At 39.5% G+C, this 23,869-nt stretch overlaps 1 protein-coding gene across 2 annotated transcripts in view; it reads left to right on the forward strand.

Moving 5' to 3' along the window:
- The window catches only part of SHANK2 (SH3 and multiple ankyrin repeat domains 2), a 274,396-nt gene that overhangs the window by 112,662 nt on the left and 137,865 nt on the right, over positions 1 to 23,869 (forward strand). For both annotated transcript variants that reach the window (XM_058420947.1, XM_040067120.1), the window contains one exon: positions 2,247 to 2,360. In XM_058420947.1, coding sequence (XP_058276930.1) covers positions 2,247 to 2,360 — 114 coding nt within the window. The remainder of the gene's footprint in view (positions 1 to 2,246; positions 2,361 to 23,869) is intronic.

Consider the following 23,869-nt stretch of genomic DNA (forward strand, 5'->3'; position numbering starts at 1 on the left):
GCTGAAATCTCCCCACAAATAATAATAAAAAAAGCAGCTAATTACTGGCAGTAGGACTCCTCCTTCACTGTCTCACATTTGGAAGTTTCTTTTGGCAGGAGTCCTACAGTCTTTTATGACTGAAGTTAAATCAATGTACGGTAGGATTCTACATTAATTCTAATATATACCTATAGGTTGTTAAGTTTTCCTGGTTCCTTGTATTTAAGAAATGCATTCTTATGTGAGCAGGAGTTACATTGTTAAAAATGTGTTGGAAGCTGCTGAATTCCCCATTTATATTGGATGGATGATCAGGAAATGTTTCATGTAACATTGACTTATCAGATGGACCATGTGTGTTAGTTAATGTGCACAGGCTTTAAACATTTTCAACAACACCTGGAATACAGCAACATGTTTTTCCATTAATTATGCCCCATGTTTATATATTTTTTTAAAAAGACATGCTGACATTTTTTTTTATTATTCAGCTCAATTTTCGGTGTAGAGTTGCTGGTGTCATCCAAGGTCAGTGCCATCCCCCAGTATCCCATAACTTGCTAGGTTTATGGGAGTTATAGGTTTCCTCATATATGTCAGAAAGGTGCTTGACAAATTGTGCATTTGGGCCCCATCCAGGTGTAGGATTTTTCCTTAATGGATGTTTCCTGGGACTTAATATGTACTTCTTACTGCAGCAATGTGTAAATGTGCAGTTCATGGAATCCGTCTCTTGGAATATACTACATTAAAAGGCTTTAAAGTGACGTATTTATAAACATCTTGCTGTCAAATGTCTCTGTTAATAGTTGCCCCTGCTCTGTAAGTGATACCACAAATAGCTTAGGGTTGCATTAATAAACATTTGGTAAACATTTACTTTCAAATGCAGTTTTACAGATCCTGGTGTCTCAAACCAGACTGCTTTCACATTACCAAGAATTTAATTTTTTTTTTTAATATACTTTTTTGGGGGGCTCTGATTGATTTAATTTTCATCCTGCTCTGTACTTGTGCAAATCAAGTTTGGCTTCGGTGCCCCTGAGTCACAGCAGCTCCACTGATCCCGAGTTCAATTGCAGCCAGGCAGGGACCAGGATTCTAAAGCTTGGCAAGGTTTTAACAGTGCTGAAAGCGCTGGTGTTGTAGACCATCAAAGCAGCTCTCCTTTATGTCCCTCCTGCGCTGAAATACCCTGCAGAGGCAGTATCCCAGGTACTGGAATCCCTTAGCACAGAGATGGATTTAGGCTAATTAGCCCTGGTTTTCAGCAGGGGCAGCTGGGGCTGAGCTGGCACTCAGAGGATGGAGCTGGGCTGATTTTGGGAAGCTCTGAGTGCCTGTGCTGTGTGTCTGGATCCATAGTTCCAATCAGCCCGGTTTGGTTGATGTATCACCTTTGTGTCAATATTAATGTACAACACCTTTCTAACAGGACATTCATAGTCTTCTAATATATAGTAAAAGTACAGTGGTTTGTAGGAACTTCTGCAATACTGATTTAAACACCATAGCAAGTTTTTAGGGTCCTTCCATCACCGTAATTCACCTCCAGTTGCTTACTAATAAAATTGTTGCTCTTCAGGCTTTTGTCACAATCCTTGCTGAGTCCTAGAATTAATATCAAGATAATTAGAAGTGCCAGAGAAAAGCTTTTTCTCCTATTGACCGATCATTCTCCTCCATATTGTTATTTCCTTCTATTGAGGAAAAAAACCCATTGAAATGTTTCAAAAGACATCTCCATTTTGGGTCTCACCTATGGGAGGTTCAAGTGTTTGCTGTGTATTCAAACTCTTAAATCATATTATTCAACCTGCATTGCAAATCCTTGGAGCTGCCCACTAAATCAAATAACATGTTTCCTTGGGAGGCAGGAAAAGCAGGAGATATCAATTTATGTGTTATTAAAATCCATTTCAGTGTGGGTGCAGTTTTACAATGGGTTCATTTGAGCAGACAAGACTGTGGTTTTTTTGGTAGTGGTATTACCATGCGTTTATCCTCGACTAATCTAGCAATGAGAACACTGAAAATGGAAACAATTTTGTGAAGGCCAAGGAAACTTGTGGTAAAAAGAAAAATTTGGGGAGTGGTTACAAAGACTGAGTGGGGCTCCTAAAGGTTACTCTGTGCCCATTTTGGAGGTGGCAACATTAGTTATTGCACAACGTTTGCTTGTTTTCAGCGATCGCTGAATGTGTAATGTGTATTTGTGCGAGGAGGCAAAGTGTAATAACGCTGCCTGTGTCTGCCCTGTTTAGTGCTGAGCATCGGAGAAGGTGGATTCTGGGAAGGCAGCACCCGGGGACATATTGGCTGGTTTCCTGCAGAGTGCGTGGAAGAGGTTCAGTGCAAACCAAATGAAAGCAAACCAGGTAATCACATCGAGCTCCGGTTGAACCCTGAGGTGACAAATCCCAGCAGAGACATCAGGGCCCTTGTGCACTGCTAGAAACGGGAGAGTTGGATAAGGCTGAGCTGCTGAATTAAAAAATGCGAGTGGGTTTATTGATTGGATTTTGCCGTCCAAGCAAACAGACTTTCTCATGAGGAACTGCGCTGGGCAGTACCAAGGCTTTTACACAGAGCTGTGTGCAGGCATTTTATATAGGATAATGTGTTATTTATTTGTTTGTTTGTTTATTTATTTATTTGTTTTGAAATTTATTTTCTAAATTGTGGGAGTATGTCTAATGAGACAATAAAATAAGGGAAAAAAGCCTGGCCGGTCATCTCCCAATCTGAGGGGGGCATACAATGCATTTAGCTCTTGTGCACAGCCCTGTTGACCTTTTCCTGCATGCCTTTAGTGGGATATCCCACACCCATCCTTACTGATGACAAAGGAAATGGAATCCTCCTTTATCAGACACGGGTATAGCCACAAGTGACTTTAAGCAAGGAGCCTTTATAGTCTCGGTAAAATAAAAGAGAAAGAAATCTACATGAAAGCAGGTTATTTTAAGAATTACCTACCATCTCATAATTTCTCTGCTTTTAAGAATTAAGATGTGAGGACATCCTCTCTAATTAAAAGCTCATTATAAATGAGCTCTGAGAATATAATTAATGTTCTCCAGGAGTGTATGCAGTTTGAAATCAGCTATTGATGTGTTTTTAGATCTCTGTTGTATTGATTAAGAACTTCTGGCATCGCACAGGTGATACACTAAAATTTATACGTCGTATCATTCATTTATAGATGTTTTTCTTTTATGCATGTCATTATAAACTGCAAGGTATACTTTTTTTTTTTTTTTTTTTTTTTTTTTCCCCTGTGTGTAGAAGTTGTGCTTCCTTTTTTATTTCCCTTTTGAGAGGGGAAAAGAAGAGGAGGCAAACCCAGATCTAATATTTGGAGAGAATGGATCCAGGCTCTGAGAACAGAGGGAGAACAGTTGTGTAGTTCTTCAAAGGGCTCAAGAAAAGTCAGAATTTAGAGATGGAGGTGGATTAAACAAGAGGAAGAGTGAGGCTGGAGTTGCCCATTGTAGGAACAGTAACCCTGCACTACATTTGAGTTGTCCATTTGTCTCCAAATCTGAGGAGAATTCTGAGGAGGACATTAAGTGAGGTTCTAAGATAAGAAAGAAGTTTACATCTTTTTAATGATTTTGAAGAGAAAGTAACCAAACCTGTTTGTTACAAAGCCTTAAAGACTTCCTTGATAATTACTTCAGGAGGTAAATTCAGTATGTGACAGGATTGCTTAATAGATGATGATTGTTTTTTGAGCAAGAATTTCTTTGATCATTCAAAGGAACACAACAATTAAGAGAAGAATTGTCAAAAGAGATACAAAAGGATTATGAAAGCTGGAAGCAAGAAAAGAATATAAACAGAAGCATGTTACAAATTTTCTGACATGAAATTATGAAGACTTATGCCATGTGTCTGGCAAAGCACCAGACATTTACTGTAATTTATAACTACTGCCTTCTTTCCGATTGTTTTCCTGTTTGCTTATGGTACGGTGGGAATAATAATGCTAACATAGCTTAAGGCTTTCAATATGCCATTCTTCTTCTCTAAAAAGGATGAAAATGTAATTAAATGGGAACAAAAGGGACACATTTTCTCTAGCAGTGAACTTGTGCACTTCCGTATTTTGCTGGGCTGTCTCAAAAAAATTCCCGCACCCAGAAGGAGACTCTGTGAGTAATGTGATAGAGGTTGGAGTTGGGAGGGAAATGAAATATATGGAATGCACAGTATGTGCCATATTATTATTGAAATATGGCGTGGAGTGAAAGCAGCTGATCACAGAATTGCTCTGTGCATTCCCTCTGCATAGGAAACAATGGGAATGAAGGGGGAAAGCTTTATAAGCAAAAATCAGCCAGTATTCCCTCTGAGTACAAATGCAGAAGTAATTTAGAAAAATGTGTTAGGCATGGTGAAATGATTAGAAATTAAATTAGGTCTGCTGGGATTGCTGAAAGAACATCAGCTGAGAAACATCACAAACTTGTGCCACTTGCAAGAATTTGCATCGTGGTCTTTGCAAAGCAGCTGAACTTCTTATGATAATGATTTAGAAAGTAGATCATTTCAATGTGGAGGAAATGAAGCTCAGACTCAGCCTTTTCCACACCAGCACCACAGCAACGTTTCTTTCCCCTCAACAAGATTTAGGAACATTTCTTCCAGCAGTTTCCATTTGCTATTAAGTTTGAACAATTGTGTTTAATAGAGGCTTGTCAATCGCACGCCGTGAGTGAAGGGAAGAGGAACAATTCTTGGAAAAAACAAACTCCAATTAAACACTCCAGGCCCAGTAAAACTGCTGGGCAGGTGTTTCATGCCAGGCTGATGTTATAATCTCTCTTCCAAGGAACGTTCAGTTTTTAGGGAACTTTATTGCAGTCCCAGCTATTCTCTGGAAGTGGGCAGGATGGAACGGCACCTGGTTTCTGTGCTCTCTTCAAGGACACCGTGCCAGCTTGGCAGGTTCTGTTTTCCAAAAAAATCATATTGACTGGCATTAATTCTACATCCCTTCTTTAATCCTTCATTAATTGAGACTTGTAGGAATTGCTCCATTATTTTGCTAGGGTTGATGCCAGGACTATGGGCTCCTAATTATCCAGGTTGTTTCATTTGTCCTTTAATAGCACTGGCACAGGACCTGCTGCTTTCCCGTCTAAAGAAGTTCCCTCGACATTTTGAGATCCAATGGAAAAAGAACAACAAAGAAAATCAATTTTGTGGCTTGCTAAATCCTTTTACCTGCTTTTAAAAAAATTCTTTCAAACAAAACCTTTGTGTTACCTCATTTTAAGAAGCGTAGCCTTTGTAGCCAGTTTTTAACATTCCCCAGAATTATTCTGAGAGAAGCACTCCCTCAGATGAGGTTGGCACATCATCTTGCATTTTACCTGCTCAAACACAGAATACAAATGTCACATGTTTACTCTTTTTGCATTGACAGTTATCTTGTGTTATTCAGTAATGAGCCAATTCCATTCTGAAATGTCTTCCTATTCCAAAATATGTTAAAATAGATTTTTTTTCTTTTTTTGCTAAAATGTTCTGGGTAAGTTGAAAAGAAGTTTCTCCTGCTTTAATTTTAGATGTTTCTGTTTGCTTTTCTTCTATCAGAAGGTATTACATTTTATTACTTTTCTTTAACTACAGTCCAGCTTTATTGTTAATTATTCCTCCCTACCTAAGGTGCCTGAAGAACTCCCAGATTTTCCAAATGATACTGAAATGAAGGCAGACTCAGCGTGTCCATGTGATCCTTGCTGTCTTTCAACTCTCGGCCTCCTCAGTGCTCCCTTCCTTGAGTTCCAGCCTCATTTTTAATATTTCCTCAGGATGAGTTTTCATTCCATAGCTTCCTTCATGCCTTTTTCTATCCCGTGGCCTTGGGATACACCTAGCAGAGCTCTTTTTTTCCAGGAAAGGATCTGATCTGAGCATCCCGAGCTGTGCCAGTCCTGGGCACTGTGGCACGCACCGCTCACATTCCCTAGCCCACGCTGCCCACGGAGCTGTGCCCGTGCTGACCTCTAGTGTCACTGCAGACTCTGCCAGGACTCCAGACTGGCATTTCCCGTCCCCAGTGGCACAGAGGCACAGAATATTTGGGTCAGGAAAAGACCTCAGGAGTCACCGAGACCACCCTGCCAACCAGCCAGAGTGCCCCGTCCAGCCCTTTCGTGAGCACAGCACCTGTGCTTTTGTTTGCTTTTGTTTGGAACCCCTCATTCCTGAGTTCCCAGCAACTTGAAAACATAATGACAGATTATCCAGGAGTAGCAGAGTTCCCTTGGAGTTTCTTTTTCACCTGTGTAACCTCACACCCGTGTTACAAGCAGAAGCTGCAGCAATCCTTATCCAGCATTCCCTCTCCATCCCAGAAGTTACCAACCAAGTCCAAGCTGTGTTATAAACCCCATCCTTTTGCTGTTTCTGGAGCACAGGATTGTCTGTTTTCCCCGTTCTTGGTTTTTAACGCCCTGTGTGTTCAGTAAAACCAGATTTGTTCCTCGTTTCCACCATCCCTTTTTATAATTAGCGCAACACCTTCCCAGGCAATCGAGTCAGCCAGGCTGCTAGAAAATGGATGTGTCTTCCTGCAAGAAGGAAAGATGCTTTGCTGTGGTTTGAGGTGCTGACATCCATACTGGCATTCCAGAAGGACATGAGAAAACCCTTTTGGTTTCCCAAATTTTCTGTCTGGACACAATAGATATCCATATGTAAAACCAGTGCCTCAGCCCATATAATTGATTCTGTGATTTCATGTTAAACATAGCAATGGAAGGGAAAAAAACCCAGAAAACAAAAACCCTTTTCATTCAACCCAAATGACCTTCCTTTTATAAATGACCCAGACTAGCAAAATCCTTTTTAACAAATTTTTCCTGATTTTTTACGAGCAGTTCTGGCTAAATTTTAGCTAGAAAGGCAACTGAAGAATACATAGAAATATTTAAGGTTGATTATTAAAACTCTGAAAAATTCTATGCACAGATAACTTTGGAAACCACTAGAAAGAACTGGGTTGCAACGAGACAGAGGAGATGGTATCTCACCAAATGAGCACCTCAAGGGTTTTGATAATAAATTTTGATAAATTCTCCTTCCTCAAGATTTCACCTTGAGTAGAAGGTACCTGTGTATCTGTGATAGAATTATTGTGCAACTTAAACTGTTTGGCTTGAGCAGCAGCAGTTAAGGACAAGACATTGCTGCAGCTGGAAGGACTAAATGGAGGAAGTATAAAATAAGTTTATGTATGTGAAGGACAGATATTTTTGTTGGGAAAGTTAAATCACAAACATTGTCATGGCAGTAGCGTAAGGAGCTGAGAAGTTCTGAGAGCTGGGAAACGTGTTCTGACTCGACAGTGCAGGCTGGACTGAATACGGCCAAGAGAATATAAACACAAATTAAAATCAAATTTAAAAGGCAAGGTGGCCTGACATGTAGTTGAGAGAGTGTGCTGTGATGCAGATGCAAAGGCAGCCATTTCAAATGAGTTGAAAACTCAAGAGATGACTGTTACACCTTCATTATATGATATCTTTGTAATCCTAGTCAGGCTCCTGAACATGCGATCACCAAAGCTCTGACCTCTGAAATATTCTTTCTTGCTTTGCTTCCGTGTTTTGCACAACCTGGCTCACGGGATTCTGAACAATTTCATCTTTTGAGGAGTGATTTCCTGCCACATAATGTTTCCCATGGATAAATCTGTCATTAAAAAAAAAAAAGGGAATGGATGACAACCCTCAATGCAGCGATTGTCCACAAAGATATTCTGTGTCTGATTTATGCTTTAGAAAGACCAGGAATATGCCTTGTACCATATTTTTGCTTAAACTGCACTCTCCTCCATCAATCAGTGGGAAAACTATACTGAAATGAAACAAAAAAAAAGGAAAAAGAAAAAGAAAAAAAAAAATCAATGCAAAGAACAAGATGTGAGGTACTGGCAAGCCAGCCCACAAAGCCCAGCTGACACAGGAGCTTGGTGCAGTAATAATCAACTAATTCTGACAACTCTCTGCTGCTGAGGATGTAAATCAACCCCACTTTTTGGTCTCAAGTAATGGAAATTCAAAGAATGAACCTCAGCAAGTTTCTGCACTTTAGCTTTGCTGAGCGAGGCATTTGTGTTCCCAGCAATGATAAACAGCAGTTTGGGAGAAGGCTCTGGAATGAATCATCACTCAATAATAGTGGGAATTGGGAGGCAGAGGTAACTGGGGAGATGTTTTTATCTGCAGGCTGGCTATGGAAGGGAGCCACCTGCTTCCCACACAACCTGCTGGGTGTCCTCTCTGGCCAAAGGTGCCTCGAAAGGCCTTTCTTGCTTTCAGTCTTGATCTTCTGAGCAAGATGCGATAGAGATTTCTTACTCTAACTGGAGTGTGTGTTAGAAATCCTTGGGAAGACTGGGTCTACTGACCCATTCCTCAAATAATGATACCAGCCTGGTTTGTAGGAAGAGGAAAATGAAAGATTGCATGCTAATAATTTCATCATTTGTCCAGGTTTTGAGGACTGCATAAAGCCAAAACATCAAAAAATTTATTCAAATAAATATATTAAAAAAAAAAAAAAAAAGAAAAAAAAAAAGAAAAAAGGCAAGCCTATGTCTAGAGCTTGTAGAGAATGTAAGGCTGTCTGCATGCTTATCTCTGAATAAGTAATTTTTAATTCATAATATTTTACTGTCTGAGCTTCGCAGCTGATACTTCATCCCTTTCACTCCCATTTCCATGCTTGCTAAGAGCCACTTAGGAATAACTTTAATCAGCTGGAAAGGAGCAGCACAACTCTCCAAAGCATTGGAACAGGCTAAAAATAAATTGCATAGCTATATAAAATGAGAGTTACGTGGTAGGAAACTCAACATTTCCAGTGCATCTGGGATTGCTGCCGTGTGAAATCGGACATGCAGGTGGGGAATTTTTCGTCTCCTGGTTCTTTCTGCATTTTTTTTCCCCTCAAGAAATCATCTGTCACACCATAGAGGATCAAAGAAGTGCAAACTCTTGAGGGGTGTCTCAAGAAAGGAGTTACTGTGATGGTTTATTCCTTTTATTTTCAGTGATGCATTCCCATTTTCTGTTCAAAATCACAGCCCATGGAATATTTTCAAATCTGAGAGCAGATAGAGACATCAGAGATGTCTAATGTTACAAATTACTGTAGAAGCGCCGAAAAGTTAAAGCTATGAGTGAATGATTTATGAAGTGATGGAGCCTCCTGGGGAATTTAAGCCCAATTATTGGTTTAAGAGAGAATACTTCAGCTTGTGGCAGAATTTGATCAGCTCTGCTCTGCAATGTGCTAAAAACCTAGGAGTAATACCTAATTTTGTGATTCACGGTTGTTCCTGTGGAAACTACTCATATAATGCGGTTTTTTCAACCCATGAAAATCTGTTTTGAGCTATTCAAATTTTCACAAACCTGGCAGTTCTTAACGACTATTAGTAGACAAAACTCTGAAGCGCTCACCTCCTGGAATTCTGGGGCATTTCAAATTTCATAAATAATACATATTTTAATGCCAACATCTCTATACCAATAATTTTCTTTTATTATTTTTAAAATTAGTGATACCTTGTGTTATCTTATGGATCTGTGATCAACTATAGTTGATCTTTTTGCTTTCTCCAAGTATCTTAAATGACAGTAGCAATAGCTTTTGCTTTGATTTAGCATCCATTTTTTTCCCCCTGAAATTCTGTTTAACCAGGATTCTCTGATGCACCTGTGTAAATATTATTAATATGAGAGCATGACTTGTGTTGAAATCATTCTGGCTATCTCTTGGGATTAAATAAAATACCGTAATTCATCTAACTCATTACATTTAGCATGACCTAGCACTTTAAAAAGCAACTTTGGAAAAAAAAAAAAGCAAGACAAACCTTAGATCTGCACATATTCCAAAAGTGTTGATAAATCATCTTTTTCTGCTGTACTAAATGACACATTGGGGCTTTTTTTTCCCTTCTGATTTTTAATGGCTCAGATAAAAGGCTTGACAACAGAGCCTGAAAACTCTTTGAAACACCCCCCAGTTAGCTGAGATGAAATTCTTCTTAATTTAAGGAAGATGATGGAGCAGCTGCTTGAAGTATGGCAGTGCTGGAGGTGATCAGGAGAATGATGCCTAAACAGAGCAGCTGCCAGAAAATCCATGTTCTGTTCTGAAGTTGCGGCGCTGCTCTTTGCTTCCCTCCCTTGCTAGAGAGCTCAGCTCATTTTGTTATAGATCAGTGCTAAAGGGACACTCTGGGGTCAGAAATAGATTATTGGTCTTCAGGTAAAACAGACAGACCTGAGTGAATGTTCCCAACTGTGAATTCGCAAAATGGATTGAATTTTAAATGGCAGTGTAAGCTGGTTTTGTTATTTACACACGAAAATGTGTTTGTAGCTGAGTTTGAAACTTGGGCTTTGTTTTCTGAACTCAAATGGAAGATGTCCATCAACTTTCTCAACCCTCCAGTCAGTCCACAAATATAAAACGTGGCTGTGAAAGTCAAGCTGATTTTGTGGATGATTTACAACCAAAAAGCACTGAATTGCATTTTTTTGTAGCCAAGGATTCAACTCTAATTACACAACAACCACGGAGTCTTTTCTCCATGCTTGCAGTGCTGTTTTGCACACATCAAGAATTAGTTTAGTGCTGTCTAGAGAGACATTGAAAATAGTTCTATATTTAGGCTTCTCTCCTGAAAATAATAAATGTAATTATATTGGACATACTGTACAATACATTAGTAGTTTAAGGAAATGAAATATAACATATCTGTATCTCATATTTCCGGTACGTTATAAAGCTATTTTTAAAATGTTATATTAACATTTGCCAGTCAAGACTTCAAAAAGAGGGAAAATAGTTCCTTTCCTGACTGTGAATCCTTACAGATTATACTTTTCCTTTTATTTTGCCAGGATCAAACCTCTCCTTTGGGTTGATCTCATAGGAGATTTTGAGGCCCTAGGCCACTGTTTGAGAGAAAAATGCAAATACAGATAGGAAAATCCAAGACACTTTCCCAAAAACCCTAAGTTTTCATGCTAAGATTTTATCATCCAAGGACAGGACACAGCTACATGCAGCAAACAAAAGACTGACAGAAGAAATAATGCCAGAAATAGTTAATTTTAAGAAGCAGAGGATGTTTCTAATGTTATAGATTTTTGCTAAGAGCTTGCCCCGGAGAAGGACAAATTGAAGATTCTTGTTTCATTCTTTAGAAAACAAACCTTAAGGGTGTAGTTTGCTTGCAAATGGAAGCTTGAACTCCTTATGCTACCCTTCCTCATTTATTTTAATGTTTTGATTAGAAAACAATGCGTGTTTTTACCTGTGCTTTTAATGCTGTCACTAAGATGGGAAACACATACATATTTTTAGTTTAGTTTGTGTGCAAAACTTTCTGTAAATTGTTCCTAAAATAGTGACTTCTGTGTCTAAAGTCTAAGTAACCTTGAACCCAAACTTGGATTTAATCAGGCTATGTCTGGGAAGAGAACTGTTAAATATTACTGAACTTCTCCTCATCAAACTGGTGTTGAGTTTATTAGCGTATGTCTTATTATCTAATAAATGCAGGTGATACTGATTATTTAATGAGAAGCTTTGCCTCTCCAGAGATGTTTTTAAGCATTCATTTTGATAAGTGTTTTAGGATTCAGTCCTGAAAATAAAAAATACTGAAGTTGAACTATAATGAGCTGCACCATAGTTCCTGGATTTGGAGATTCAGTGAGGTTTCACCCTGTTGACAGAGCTGGAAGACTGAATTGTATTCATAAATACTCTTGTTCAAAAGTAAATCTTTAGAATTTTTTGAAGTCCTGACCTTTCTTTGGAGGATGCTGCAACTCATCACATTTAAAAGTTAAGTGGAAATACTTAAGTTAATCAGCCAAGCACTTCAGAAAGTTCTTGCTAGGCTGTTTTGATCCAATTTAAGACATATTACTGAATCCTTTAAAAGCAGAGATTCAATAAATAGTTGGTTGTCCTTCTTCTGGAGTGACAAATAAGGCAGCATGTAAAATCTACCATCAGATCTGCTCAGAATCAAAAGATATTAAGAATTTTCCTAGAAAAACACCATCCAGTTTCTTAGGTTGTACCATATGGAAACAACATCGATGAGATGTTTCATGTGTCATTAAGCACACATAATTTTGGGATTCTCCCAGTGTTTTCCAGTGCAACTATAAAGAGGGATAAATTTCAAGTTGTGTCATTTATGAGGGACAAGCTTGAAAAAGCATCCAATATTCCCAGATGTTGGCAGAATAGAAGGGAAACAGCTGGCAGCAGGATCACAGGTACTGTCATGCACACAGGGAAAACGGGATCTGGGCTTTCTAACAGGATTCACCCTGATGAGGATTTTCCCTTAATAATCCTCCTGTTTCAGATAGCTCAAACAGATTACTCGGGCACTGAAATGGGTAGGCTTAAAATACCACTTATCCCTGATTGCTGGAATCTTGTTCTGGGAAGCATTTGGGAGAACAGCGGTTGTTTTGGGTTTTAAACCAGAACTTGCAGCTTAACTCTGAAAAAGCCTTTTATGGTGCAGGCTCCAGAGGATGCAACCTGTCACTTAGTGGCAGATTTATGGTTTGACTTTCAGCTCTCATTTCAAAGCACAGTGAAACCACAGTGACCGCAACAACAGATAGTTTTGTATGGAAATCAATCAGCTTGAAGGGGTTATTGCCTAGATATTACTGAATTCCCAGTTTGGCTTGCCCACACCAAGCCCTATCATCTGCTCGGGTTTGGCAGACACAGACTGGCATAACCAAGAGTTTTGCGTCACTAAAAGGTTGTGAGAGGCTTGAGAAGTAGTTTGAACTGCAGGTGTGAATTTAAATTGCCACAATCCCGGTCATTCTAATTTATTTCTTTTTTAATCCCTTCTAACTTCTTCATACCTTTAGATTAAGTTAATTTGCCCATGTAGTCTCTTATAGGCAAGTTTAAGGTAAAGGTTGCAAATATGTCCTTGAAGGAGAATGAAAATAAGATACCCATTTCACCCCACCCCCTAAAACACGTAAGAGTGGTTTTAATGTTTTCCCAAACACGTATGAAGGGTTATGAGTTAACATTGTTGCTGTTCATAAACGTGAGAGGCCCATGAATTCCTGGAAACTGGTTGTTTTTCTGGAGCTAAACTGCATTTTTCTGGAAATGTGGCTGATACCAAGCATTTAGACACTTAAAAATTGTATCATTGCTGATAAAAGATACTTTACAGCTTTAATTTTAAACCTATACTGTTTTAAAAGTAGTTTGGTTTTTGTTTTTTTTTTTTTTTTTTTTTTTTTTTTTTTTTTTTTTTTTTTGAGAAGTCTTTATCTTGCAAAGGTACATTTTAAATGTTTTTTCTGAAACCTGCACTATAAAACATTGTGGTTTTCCCTCCTCTGACATGTGAACATGCTGTTTGTATTTCAAGTATTCACTTTTGATGCCCTAAATCAGGTTTTACCTGATTTTGCAATACTAATTTTGCTTACATGATCAGGCTTTCATGTGAAAACACCAATGACTGGTGCTGATTTTTCTCTTCCTTGTTGTTTTTTTCCCCTGATTTTCTTGCTGAGCTATACTGAAGTGAAAAAGTCAAAGATACCCTATAGATCATCTTCCAAATGTGTGTAATACACGACCTGGTGCTGAATGTTTTTCAGCATCTGGGAAGGAAGAACGTATTCTGAATTGTTATTACATGCATTTGATGGGCTATGTAATGATTTGTATGGTGATATTTAAGTCAGGGTTTTTTGAAGTTAATATATTGCATTACAAGAATCAATTTGTTCCATTAGTATCCTAAAATCTGAAGCACCTGATTAGGAGCTCAATAAATCGGACAGTTCTGGTATCTTTATCTGGGACATCAATATTCCAAAGCCTTCCTACATCCCGAACGTGCTGATTGCACCTTTTTCCTTACAGAAAATCAATTACCCTGCCCTACAGCAGCGGAATTTTAAATAGCTACAATCCAAACTTGAATTTCACTCTCTGATTCGACTTCTGGATGCTGTGTGTGTGTACAGCTCTTCTGTGGCTCTTGTTTAAATTCAGGATAAGGTCACCAGTGTGCACCTGATGCTGTGCAAAAGCTTTTCTTTACATTTCCTAGTAGCCGGTATCATCATCATTGAAGGAGTTTCTCTTGGCTGTCAGACTGGACTGAAGTTTTCCAGAGAGCCATCCCTAGTGAGGTTTCTTCTTTGACTTGGTCCCACATTCCTGGCTCACCAAAATTTGGGATTAGAATCCTTCTCTCTCCCAGGCTGTGTTGTGCCAGAGCCAGCGCTCTGATCCCGTCAGCTGCCATCCAAAAATTACTTTTTTTCCAAGTAAAGTCAAAACTGATACGTGTGGGTAGCAAGAGCAGACTGGACCTTTCCTGGCTGGAAATGGTGGGGAACAGTGAATGCCTCAGTGTTCTGCTGTTTGTGGATGCACACGGACACGGAATGCCAGAAATGTTCCCTGAGCCAGAAGCCCCGTTCCGGATGGAACGACTGGAGCACGGAAGGATTGACACATGTGCCAAGGGATGTCCTTGAATAAAAACACCATTCAACCCTTGTGGTTCTCACACTCACGCAGAGTGGTGGAGATGCCTCTCACAGTTGATGTGCTCTGAGCTGCGTTTTCGGGAGCAGCCCCTGCATTCAGTAGGTGATCACTAGATGGCATCTTTGGGTACCGAATTTAGGGGAAAATCTTCTCTAACGTTTCGCTTGTGCTCAGCCTCGCGTCAGTTCGCTCTTATTTCTGCCTGGATATTAAAAAAAAACTTAAGAAAGGACAAGCCAAGGCAGCAGGAGACAGCGGGGAAGGAAGCTGTGTTTCTGTATTTTTTGTGCTTTCTGAGCAGTGGGGTTGATCTTGAATTCTAATAATGGTTTGTAGACATTACCTGATTTTCGGGGTAATATCTGTGGAAATTTTTAGATTATGTAGGAACGCACATCTAGGAATCTGTAATTTGTGGGTTTTTTTCCACACTTCTTACAGATGATAGTCGATCACTAGGAAATATTCCAGATAAAATCACATCTTCAAAGTAGTTAAAACTGAAAGCAACCAGTCAGCAGTTACCAGCAAGGATTTCCAGGTTAATACCAAAGCAGCTTCTGCAGCAAAGAAGGTGTCCAGCACTCTAATCCTTACAAATTAAGATACCTTTTTATATTTTTATGTAGAATTACATAAAAGCTGCTGTCCAAATTCTCTTGATTTGAAGGTAATGTTGATCTCTTTCCTAAAACCAGCTGAAGGTGAGGGTAACTCAGTAGGTGGCAGTCCTCTTAAACTAAAGAACAAACAGTGTGACTATCAGAGAGTGGGATTTGAGTGCAGTGAAGTGTTTATTAAACATTTCCATGTCATCCAAAGTCAGTGTGGCTTGCATCTTTTATTTAGTAATCCTCCAAACCATGGACACCTTCTTTTTTCCTATCTGGAGCTGTTCTGTAAAATTGTGATAATAACCCTCTAAATGTTAAATGCATTTGAGAAAAGTTTTTTTGCAGACGTCTTCTCCCCAGTGCTTGTCTATGTGTCTAGAGCTTGTTTTGGTGTTTTTGTTGTTTTTTTTTTTCCTTTTTTTGCTTCTCACACAGCAAGAAGGATCTGTCACTCACAGATTACCCAGTGTTTTCACCTGAATTTCTTACAGGATGACCCTTAGAGCAAGAATCACTGTTTTCACTCAATAAATGGCCTGTGCTCTTAGAAATCTCCTCCTGCACTCTTCCCACAGAAGTTGAATCCTTTGGGAATGGTGTCAGCTGCCTGTTTCCCTTTCACCCTGTGGCAGAGCTGGTCTGCAATGGGTTTGTATCCATGATGCTGTGGGATCCATCACCCAAATTGTTTCCTTGTTGGCAGCAGCATGAGGGACCTCTCTTGGATTCAGTCCTCTCAGTTGCCATGGCAGGGAAGAGATGCTGGTTTTTAATCTTACCTCCACGATAGATTTGTTACCCCAGCAGTATGCAAACTCTTTGAAAAGTATATAATGCAAAAATGCATTCATTTAAAATAAAATAAGCCAGAGCTTTAGCAGTGCAGAACAGCGTGAGTTCTAAGGCTGTTAAATATAACTCCTGTTGCCTTCATCCCTGTGTGTTTGCTTCGCTCCCAGTGCCTTTCAAGGAGCCTACAATCACTCCCCCTTGCATGAAAACAGTGCACACTCAGAAATACTTTATTTTAAAGCCAAGGGAGCTGCTTGTTTTCCTGAAACACAGAAGGTGTGAGTGTCAGAGGCAGAAAGCTCTGATAACCTGCTTAAGCTGCTCTATCCGTGTTGGTGGACACACAGGGCGGGCTCAGGTACAAGCAGGTTGAAGGGAGTTTTGGTAACATTCAGGAATTTTTGACAGTGGCTCTGGCTCGTCCTTTTCCCATGTGTTTGTCCAGATGTAGAGTGTGGGGAGAAAATGTGGTGAAAATACGAATATTGCCAAGGAGGTCACTGGAGATGAGGCCAAAAGGTGTCTGAGAGAAATGAATAAGTGTTGAATAAATGTCTTACCTCAGGGGGATGGTGTAAAAGTGAAAATTCACATGAACTTTGCTGCTGCAGTTGTTTCCAGCAGTTTCTGTGTGTGAAGGTGTGAGTGGATGACTTCAGGTACAGATTGTATATGTGTGATAAATCATGGAGGAGATAATCAGAGAAAACTGTTGTGTCCTGGGAAGCACTCAGAGCAAATCTGTATTGTAGTGGTCTGAAATAAGCAGTTGTGTGTTATTTGTTACAGTCCTGTCCACTAGGAATAAAAAATGTTTTTTATAGTAGTAGTAGGATTCCATCACTTTGCATAATGCACTGGAAATACAGCCAACGGAGTAGAAATAATTAAATGAAAAGAGAGTGGTTGATGGTCCTTTAATCTTTTTATGCACAGCGTAAATGCCAAAGTAAAGTACACAGCCTTAATAGCTACTTAATGGCCATGCAGGATGTTGTGCAGTGGGCAAATAACGCTGCAAAGGGAGAACTGCTGCAGAAATCCTTAAAATAGGTGTGGAAGGAAGCGACACGAGCTTTGACTGGGAGAAACTATGAAACAGATTGGAACGGGATATCATCTTATCACTGCTGTGCTTGACTGGGCAGAAATAACACAAAATCACTTTCTCTTTTCTTGGGAATAACTTTGAGATCTCAGGTGATCAAAGGCATCATTTGGGGCTTCCCAGTGCCTGTAACCTCACTGGTGATAAGGGGAGGAACCCTGTTCTGAGGTTGTGTCCCTGGCTGCAGCTTCAAACTGCAGAGCTGGATAAATCTGGAGCTAAATTCTGTTTCCAGATTGATGTGTGGATATGACAGGAGATCTCATAATCTCTGATTGCTGTTGCTTATTCCAAATGGTTCTCGCTGCTTCAGGCTGTTGAAAATGCTAAAAGTTAGGTGGTTTTCTAAAATGTCTTTAGTAAGTGCCTCTTACAGAGGAGGGCATCTTGAAATGTTGATTTGTGCAGTGGAGCAAAAATTCCAGTGAGCAAAATTTCAAAGTTTAGTTTAGAAATTTTTGTTAGCTCGGATAATGGAGGGAAAGAAAACAGATCCATAAGCACAGTTTCTAAAATAGAACCAAAATACAACGGAGAGACTTTGGCCTGGGAAGTGTCCTCTGGGATTTTTTGTCAGTCAAAAATATGCATTTAAATTACACTCAATTTATAAAATTTAGAGGGAGTTTTTCTCCTCTCTATATTTTGTGCTTTCCACAAAGCTGATGAGGTCTTTTCTTTTCTTCCTCTGATTTCTAATATCTTGATTTTTTGGGTAAAGAAGTCCCTTTCATTAGATCTCTAATTTTGTATTCAGGAAACTCCTCATTTCTCTGGTATTTTTTTTGGCTAATGACCACTCTGCTCCACTTTATCTCGAAGCAAAATGTATGATGGCTTTTATTCTTTCAGGAATAAAGCAGATGGCATTCAGCATAACATCTGGGGGGGAAAAACTCTTCAGATCTTTGAAGCGTTCTTAGTAAAGTAAACACTGTTAAAATTAAATGATGGATTGCTGCCTTTACCTAGAATATCCTTGGATGAAAGGCAGGTTGTCTTAGTTCCTACCTATTTTGAGTGTTTTGTATCTAGAGACAGGATTAGGAATTGATATGTTCCAGCAGTATTTCAGTTTATGACATTTTGTGGAGAAAAATCTTCAAAAAAATCAGTGTTATTCCTATTTGGGTTCTGGGGGGAGCAGCTGATTCCCAGTCCTGAAAACACCTCAGTGGAGCTGGGCTGCTGCTGCTGTCAACACACAACATTGCAATTGATTTTTGTGATTACAGGCCAACAAAACAAATCAAAATGCATCTAAAGCTGGCAGAACAGCAGTTAGCTCTAAATCCCACACTGAGAACAGCAAATCTACCTTTATCTGCCTCATTCCCGTTACCCATTTCTAGATGAGGCTTCTTTTAAAACAGTATTTTCTTAAAGTTTTGACATCACATTGTTCTTGAGGCGACAAGTCGTCGGCTTCAGGTTGTGAGATGAAGCAGGAGATTACCTAAAAGCAGTTATTTGTCCATTTTCTCCTGAAATGCTGGAGGTGTATGGCGATAAGTTGAGGTGCCGTGGCAGTCCTGTGAAGAGTAATTAGACAGTGATGCATGAAAGAGTGATTGTTTAACCAGTTGGAGCTTTCTGAGTGTCAAAAGAACTCTTCAAACTGTGCAAATTGTCATCCCTGTGAGGTGATTATGTCTTGTGCTGTCTGTGTGCAGGATTAGGGTAAATAATGAACTGGGATTTTTTTTTAGTGATATATTTGGAGGATTAGATTTGCATGGCCTCTTTGTGGATTAAGTTTGGTTATTCTGAGGTGCAATTTATATGTGAGAAGGAGATAAAGAAGAGGGAGCAGGGGGAGAAGGTGGGAGTGGGATTGTCAAACACAGAGAGATAGCTAATCCAGGTGGGTTTAATACACTCAATTACATTTTTAGAAGGAATAAACCTACTAAGTGGAGATCTCAATTAAGTGCATCCCATCTTTGAGACACCACTGCAGAAGAAAAAAATCACAAATTCAAAATCTCTCCCACTTCTCTTAGTTTGCCTTTTTCCATTCAAATTTGAGCAGTCACAAAGTCCACATTATAAAAGCGTCTAAGAGGTCAAGGCTGCATTTTCACATTTTCACATTGCATGTTTCAGAGTGGTTTTAGGAGGTTTTGTATGTCAGCTGAGATATTCAAGCTTTTTACATCAATTCTCTTTAGGAAATACCCAGACCATTTGATTTCTTCAGTTATAACATTTTACAAATCTCATAACTAAAAATCTCATGAGTACAAAGATGCAGCATAATTCCTTTATTCCTTTTTTTTTTTTTTTTTTCCCCCTTATTATTAGTTTATAGGCATTAAGCAGGATACATAATGGAGTTTCAGGAATATGTCAGTCTTAGGAGAATTGATTTCCATATCACTGCTTGCTTCCAAGAATTAGTAATTTAGGCTTGCAGAAAACATCTGGAAATTACATGTTTAGTTTGCCATTCCTGGTTTTGTAACCTTTGGGCGCCTTGAAAATGGGATTTGACATTTCTGTAACAATCAAACAAGTATACATTTTTATCATTGAATTTCCAAGCTTAAAGATCAGGTGCTTTTTCAGCTGCACAACTTTAAACCAGGTTTCTTGCCTGCCTTCGGTGTTTGCTGTGGTCTCTGGGATGCTGTTTGCACTCCCTGTGCCTCAGGTACCTCGTTCTCTAAATTGCAAAGCTTTTCTGGGGAGAAACTTCATGAATGTTGACCCACAGCAATAAGCTGGTCTTTTATGTGATCCATTTCAGGGATGATTTCCATGTCTATTTAGGCAATTTCATCCTAGTTGCATTAACTGAATTATATTATGTTTAATTTTTGTAATACTTGTATTACAAGTGTTTATCCTACAATTGCATGTCCAGATATCGTTCCAAATTTGTGTAAAATCATCCACTTTTTTCAACCTTCACTGGATCTTGGGGAAAACTGGACAAACCACTCTTCAATTTAACCAGTGCACAACCAAAAGCCATTTAATTTTCTAGTGATCCATTCATGAGGGTTACTAAAGTGTGTTATAAATAAAACGTCTTCAGTCTCTGTCATAGAAGAACTCAAAAATCTTAGCTTCGAAAACAATTTTACTGTCACATTTAAAAGAAATTCTTAATCTAGGTTCAACTAACTGGTAAAAAATGAAACTTGAAAGGGCCTGGCTTGAGGTGTAGATAAAAGATTGTCAGATTTGAAAAGGAAGACCTACTTTCTGCTCCTTTTTGTGAAGACTTCAGCAGACGAAGAAAAGGCATTAAGTGAAATTTTAAGGACTAACGAACCAAAAGATAACAGGAAGGATAATATATATATATATTTCTGGCTGATTTTTAGTATGGTCTTTTCACGCTCTTAATGTATATTTATGCCCCTTCCCCTTTTTTCCCCCCCCCTCATTCTGGTTTTTACATCCCATGAATTTGAATCTAATTAATTAGACTTTATTCCCAGTGGTGGCTTGGTGTCAGCAAGGAGAACCCCAGGCAGGTAAAAACCCCAGTTCTCCATCTCCTTAGGGCTTCCTTCAGTTGATGTTCCCAGTGTAGGTGTTCCCAGTATAGATGGAGAGTGCTCAGCTGCGGTCTAGAAATACCACATTAATCATTTGAGAGGCCTTTTCCTGCACAAGTGTGTTTCCTCCTCCTCAGTTCCTCCTGTTTGAGGTCTAATTGCAGTGTTTATTGGCAGAAATTGCATTTATTTTGAGTAGATTTGGCACGGGGACTACACGCTGCTGGTGTACACACAGGTAGCACAGACAGCCCGTCTCCAATCTGCGCTCCAGACTTTGGAGCAGCACTGTTTGTTCAGTCACCTCACTTTTTATATAGAATGACAACCACTTGGGAGACATTTTCTGCAAAATGTGACACACACACAAGCAGAACTTGACAAAATTGTCATTAGAATGTGAAAGCTTTTGATTTTTTTTTTTTTCCCAGTGTTTTATCAGATCATTCTTCAAGAGTAAGGGAAATTGGAAAAATAATGGGGTAGTAACACTAAGTTCAGATAGTCTGAAATCACTCTCAAAACATTTGTTCAGAATCACCAGCACAGTCCTTGTTCCACAGCTTTTGAAGTTTTCCTGTGGGACATGAAGTAGGAACAGGTTGAGTCCAAAGCAGTGGGAATGGGGCTTGGGGAGGGTCTGGAGTATCAGAAGTGTCTGAGGGAGATGGGGAGGTTGGTTCAAGCTGGGGAAAAGAAGGTTTCTGGAGGCACCTTCTGGCTCTCCACAATTCCCTGACAGGAGGGGGCAGCCAGGTGGGATCGGGCTCTGCTCCCAGGGAACAAAGGACAGGACAAGAGGAAACGGCTTCAGGTAGGGCCAGGGAAGGCTCAGATTGGATATTAGGGAGAATTTCTTCACGCAAAGTGTTGCCAGGCATTGGAACATTGGTACTGAAGCCTGAGATACTTAAAAGCCACGTGGATGTGGCACTTGGGGGGGACGTGGGTTAGTGGTGGCCTTGGCAGTGCTGCAGGAACGTTTGGACTCAGTGACCTCAGAAGGCTTTTCCAACCTTAATGATTCCATGATCCTCTGTGATCAGCCAAGACTCAGCAGTGCCTGAGCTGTGTGCCATGGTTGCACGTGGATGTTTATTATTGCATTGATCAGAAATTGTATTTACATCTGTTGTTTTAAGGCTCATTATCCCTTTAATGCAGATCAAAGCTTTCACTCTCTTATTACTCATCGAAATGACTCAAGTGAAGTCTCTTTGACCAGAGAGAAGTTTTAGGTCCTGTGGATTTTCATGGCAAAACAAATGTGTGGCATCAACTCCATTTGTGTTTTGCAACAGTTACTGTCTGACTTCACCGTGTGGTCATTACGTGAGCAGTGTTTTTATTGCTTTTTCTTTTTTTTTTTCCTCCCTCTTATAAGCAGCAAAGGAGTGGGTTTAAAAAATATATATATATATAAAAAGCAGTATTGTTTTTAGAACTCTGCAACAAAATATAGAAGTGATAGCTGTGGCACATTTCTAATAGCTGGGCTGAATCATATTCTGTTCCCCTAATGGCATGCGTAATTGCTCCAGGTTTTCAGGCGTCCTTCAGCCGCACTTATTTAGATTAGTGACTGATGCATTTCCATGGAAACCTGCAGCAGGGAAAAAAAAACAAAACCAAAAAAACCCTCTTGGTACAGCGTGGAACTGAAGGGACGTGGGCTTTGAGCCTTGTGTAAAATAAGGCTTCTCAGTTGTGGTCAGCTCAGTTTGGGGTTTTGGTTGTAGCTGCTCTCTGCAAAGGAGGAGGAGTTGTCAGCAGCGTCTTGTGTAGCAATGTGGAATTCTTGTCAAATCCTACATTCCTTGATAAGCTTCAGCTTTTTGAGCGTAGTTGAAGGGGTACATTTTGAAATGAAATGTCTGGGGTGCTTTTCCCTGTGAGGATGCAGAAGCAGCCAAACCCCAGGTAAGCTGGTGAGAAACTGGCTGGACAGTCAAGGTCCAAGAATGGAGTTCATTTTGGAGGTGTTGTGTGGAGCTTTAATGAAGTTTTGAAGTGCTAGTGGCAGGAATGGAAAGGTTCTACGTGACCTCCATCACTAAAATGCCTGGAAAATAGAATTATTTTAAAAACTTTGCACAGTTCTGTTGCTTTTCTCAATATCTGGTACCATCTTTATATGCATTGCCTAACATATAATATCTGATTTTTAGTGCTTTCTTAGAAAAATTGATTCTCAGCATTCTCAGCAATTTGTTCTAATTTCCAGGAGTGTTTAAGGTTGCAGCATGGATTTTCAAATGCGTTCATATCAAGTAATTGCCCTTATGTGTCTACACAATGCTGTAAGGGCAACTACCTTCCATACTTTCTAAAAAGTAGAAATATTTGGATTTGGTTCCTTTCCTGCTGCTATCATCTTAATCGTTTGGAATAACAGAGTAGGTTCCCTAGGAGTAAGCATTCAAACCGATTGTGATACTTTCTCCTGCTTGAAAATTAATTATCCTGTGGCCTGGCTCTGAATCCTGCATTACTTAGCAGTCATCAATGCAAAGTATCTCTAGCCATATCTATAAATTATTTTGACATTTTATATACGATATTTGTTTTATTATATCTATACATTCTGATACAGTACCACAAGTTCAGTTGCTAAATCTGGTACTCCTGTTAAAAGTGATGTGGTGTCTCTAAGTAACTTTTCCTTTGTACTTTTGAATTTGTAGTTGAACGTTGTATTTTAGACGCATGCAACAGCGTAGCAAGGCAGGAGTTCTTCCTGGTGAGCAGGGAACTTCCACATCCACAGCTCCTTGTTCGACCCTCATCTTCTCCTCCCTGGTCCTGTGTAAACCTGGGTGCCACATTGCTTAGCAACATCCTGCTCTGAGCTATTTGTTCACTCTGACTGGAGTTACAACATTAAATTAGAAGTTATTCCGAGGCCCTTACGGTGTAAGCTGCAAAGTGTTCCTCTGTTTGTCGGGTTTTATCCAAAGTGAAAATCAGACTGAGAACTCCACGTGCACAATCGAGGCAGAGGGGAGTGCTGTGGTGAAAAAGATCATGAGGTTCTAGGAACTTCCCACATATCTCCCATGCTCAGCAGCTTTTTAGGTATTCAAAATTTTATCTATTATTGAAGGCAGAGAATTTGACAGATCATTGATCCTGAGTACAGCTGGCGAAGATTTAGACTTGAATGAAGCTTCTTGTAAGGGAGGAAATTGAGGGGAAACATTTGTATCACCATTGACGATAAAAGTCCGTAATAACTCTTGTTGAAACTTGCTGTA

The sequence above is a fragment of the Hirundo rustica genome, chromosome 6, assembly GCF_015227805.2.
Source record: "Hirundo rustica isolate bHirRus1 chromosome 6, bHirRus1.pri.v3, whole genome shotgun sequence".
NCBI classification, from domain to species: Eukaryota; Metazoa; Chordata; class Aves; order Passeriformes; family Hirundinidae; genus Hirundo; species Hirundo rustica.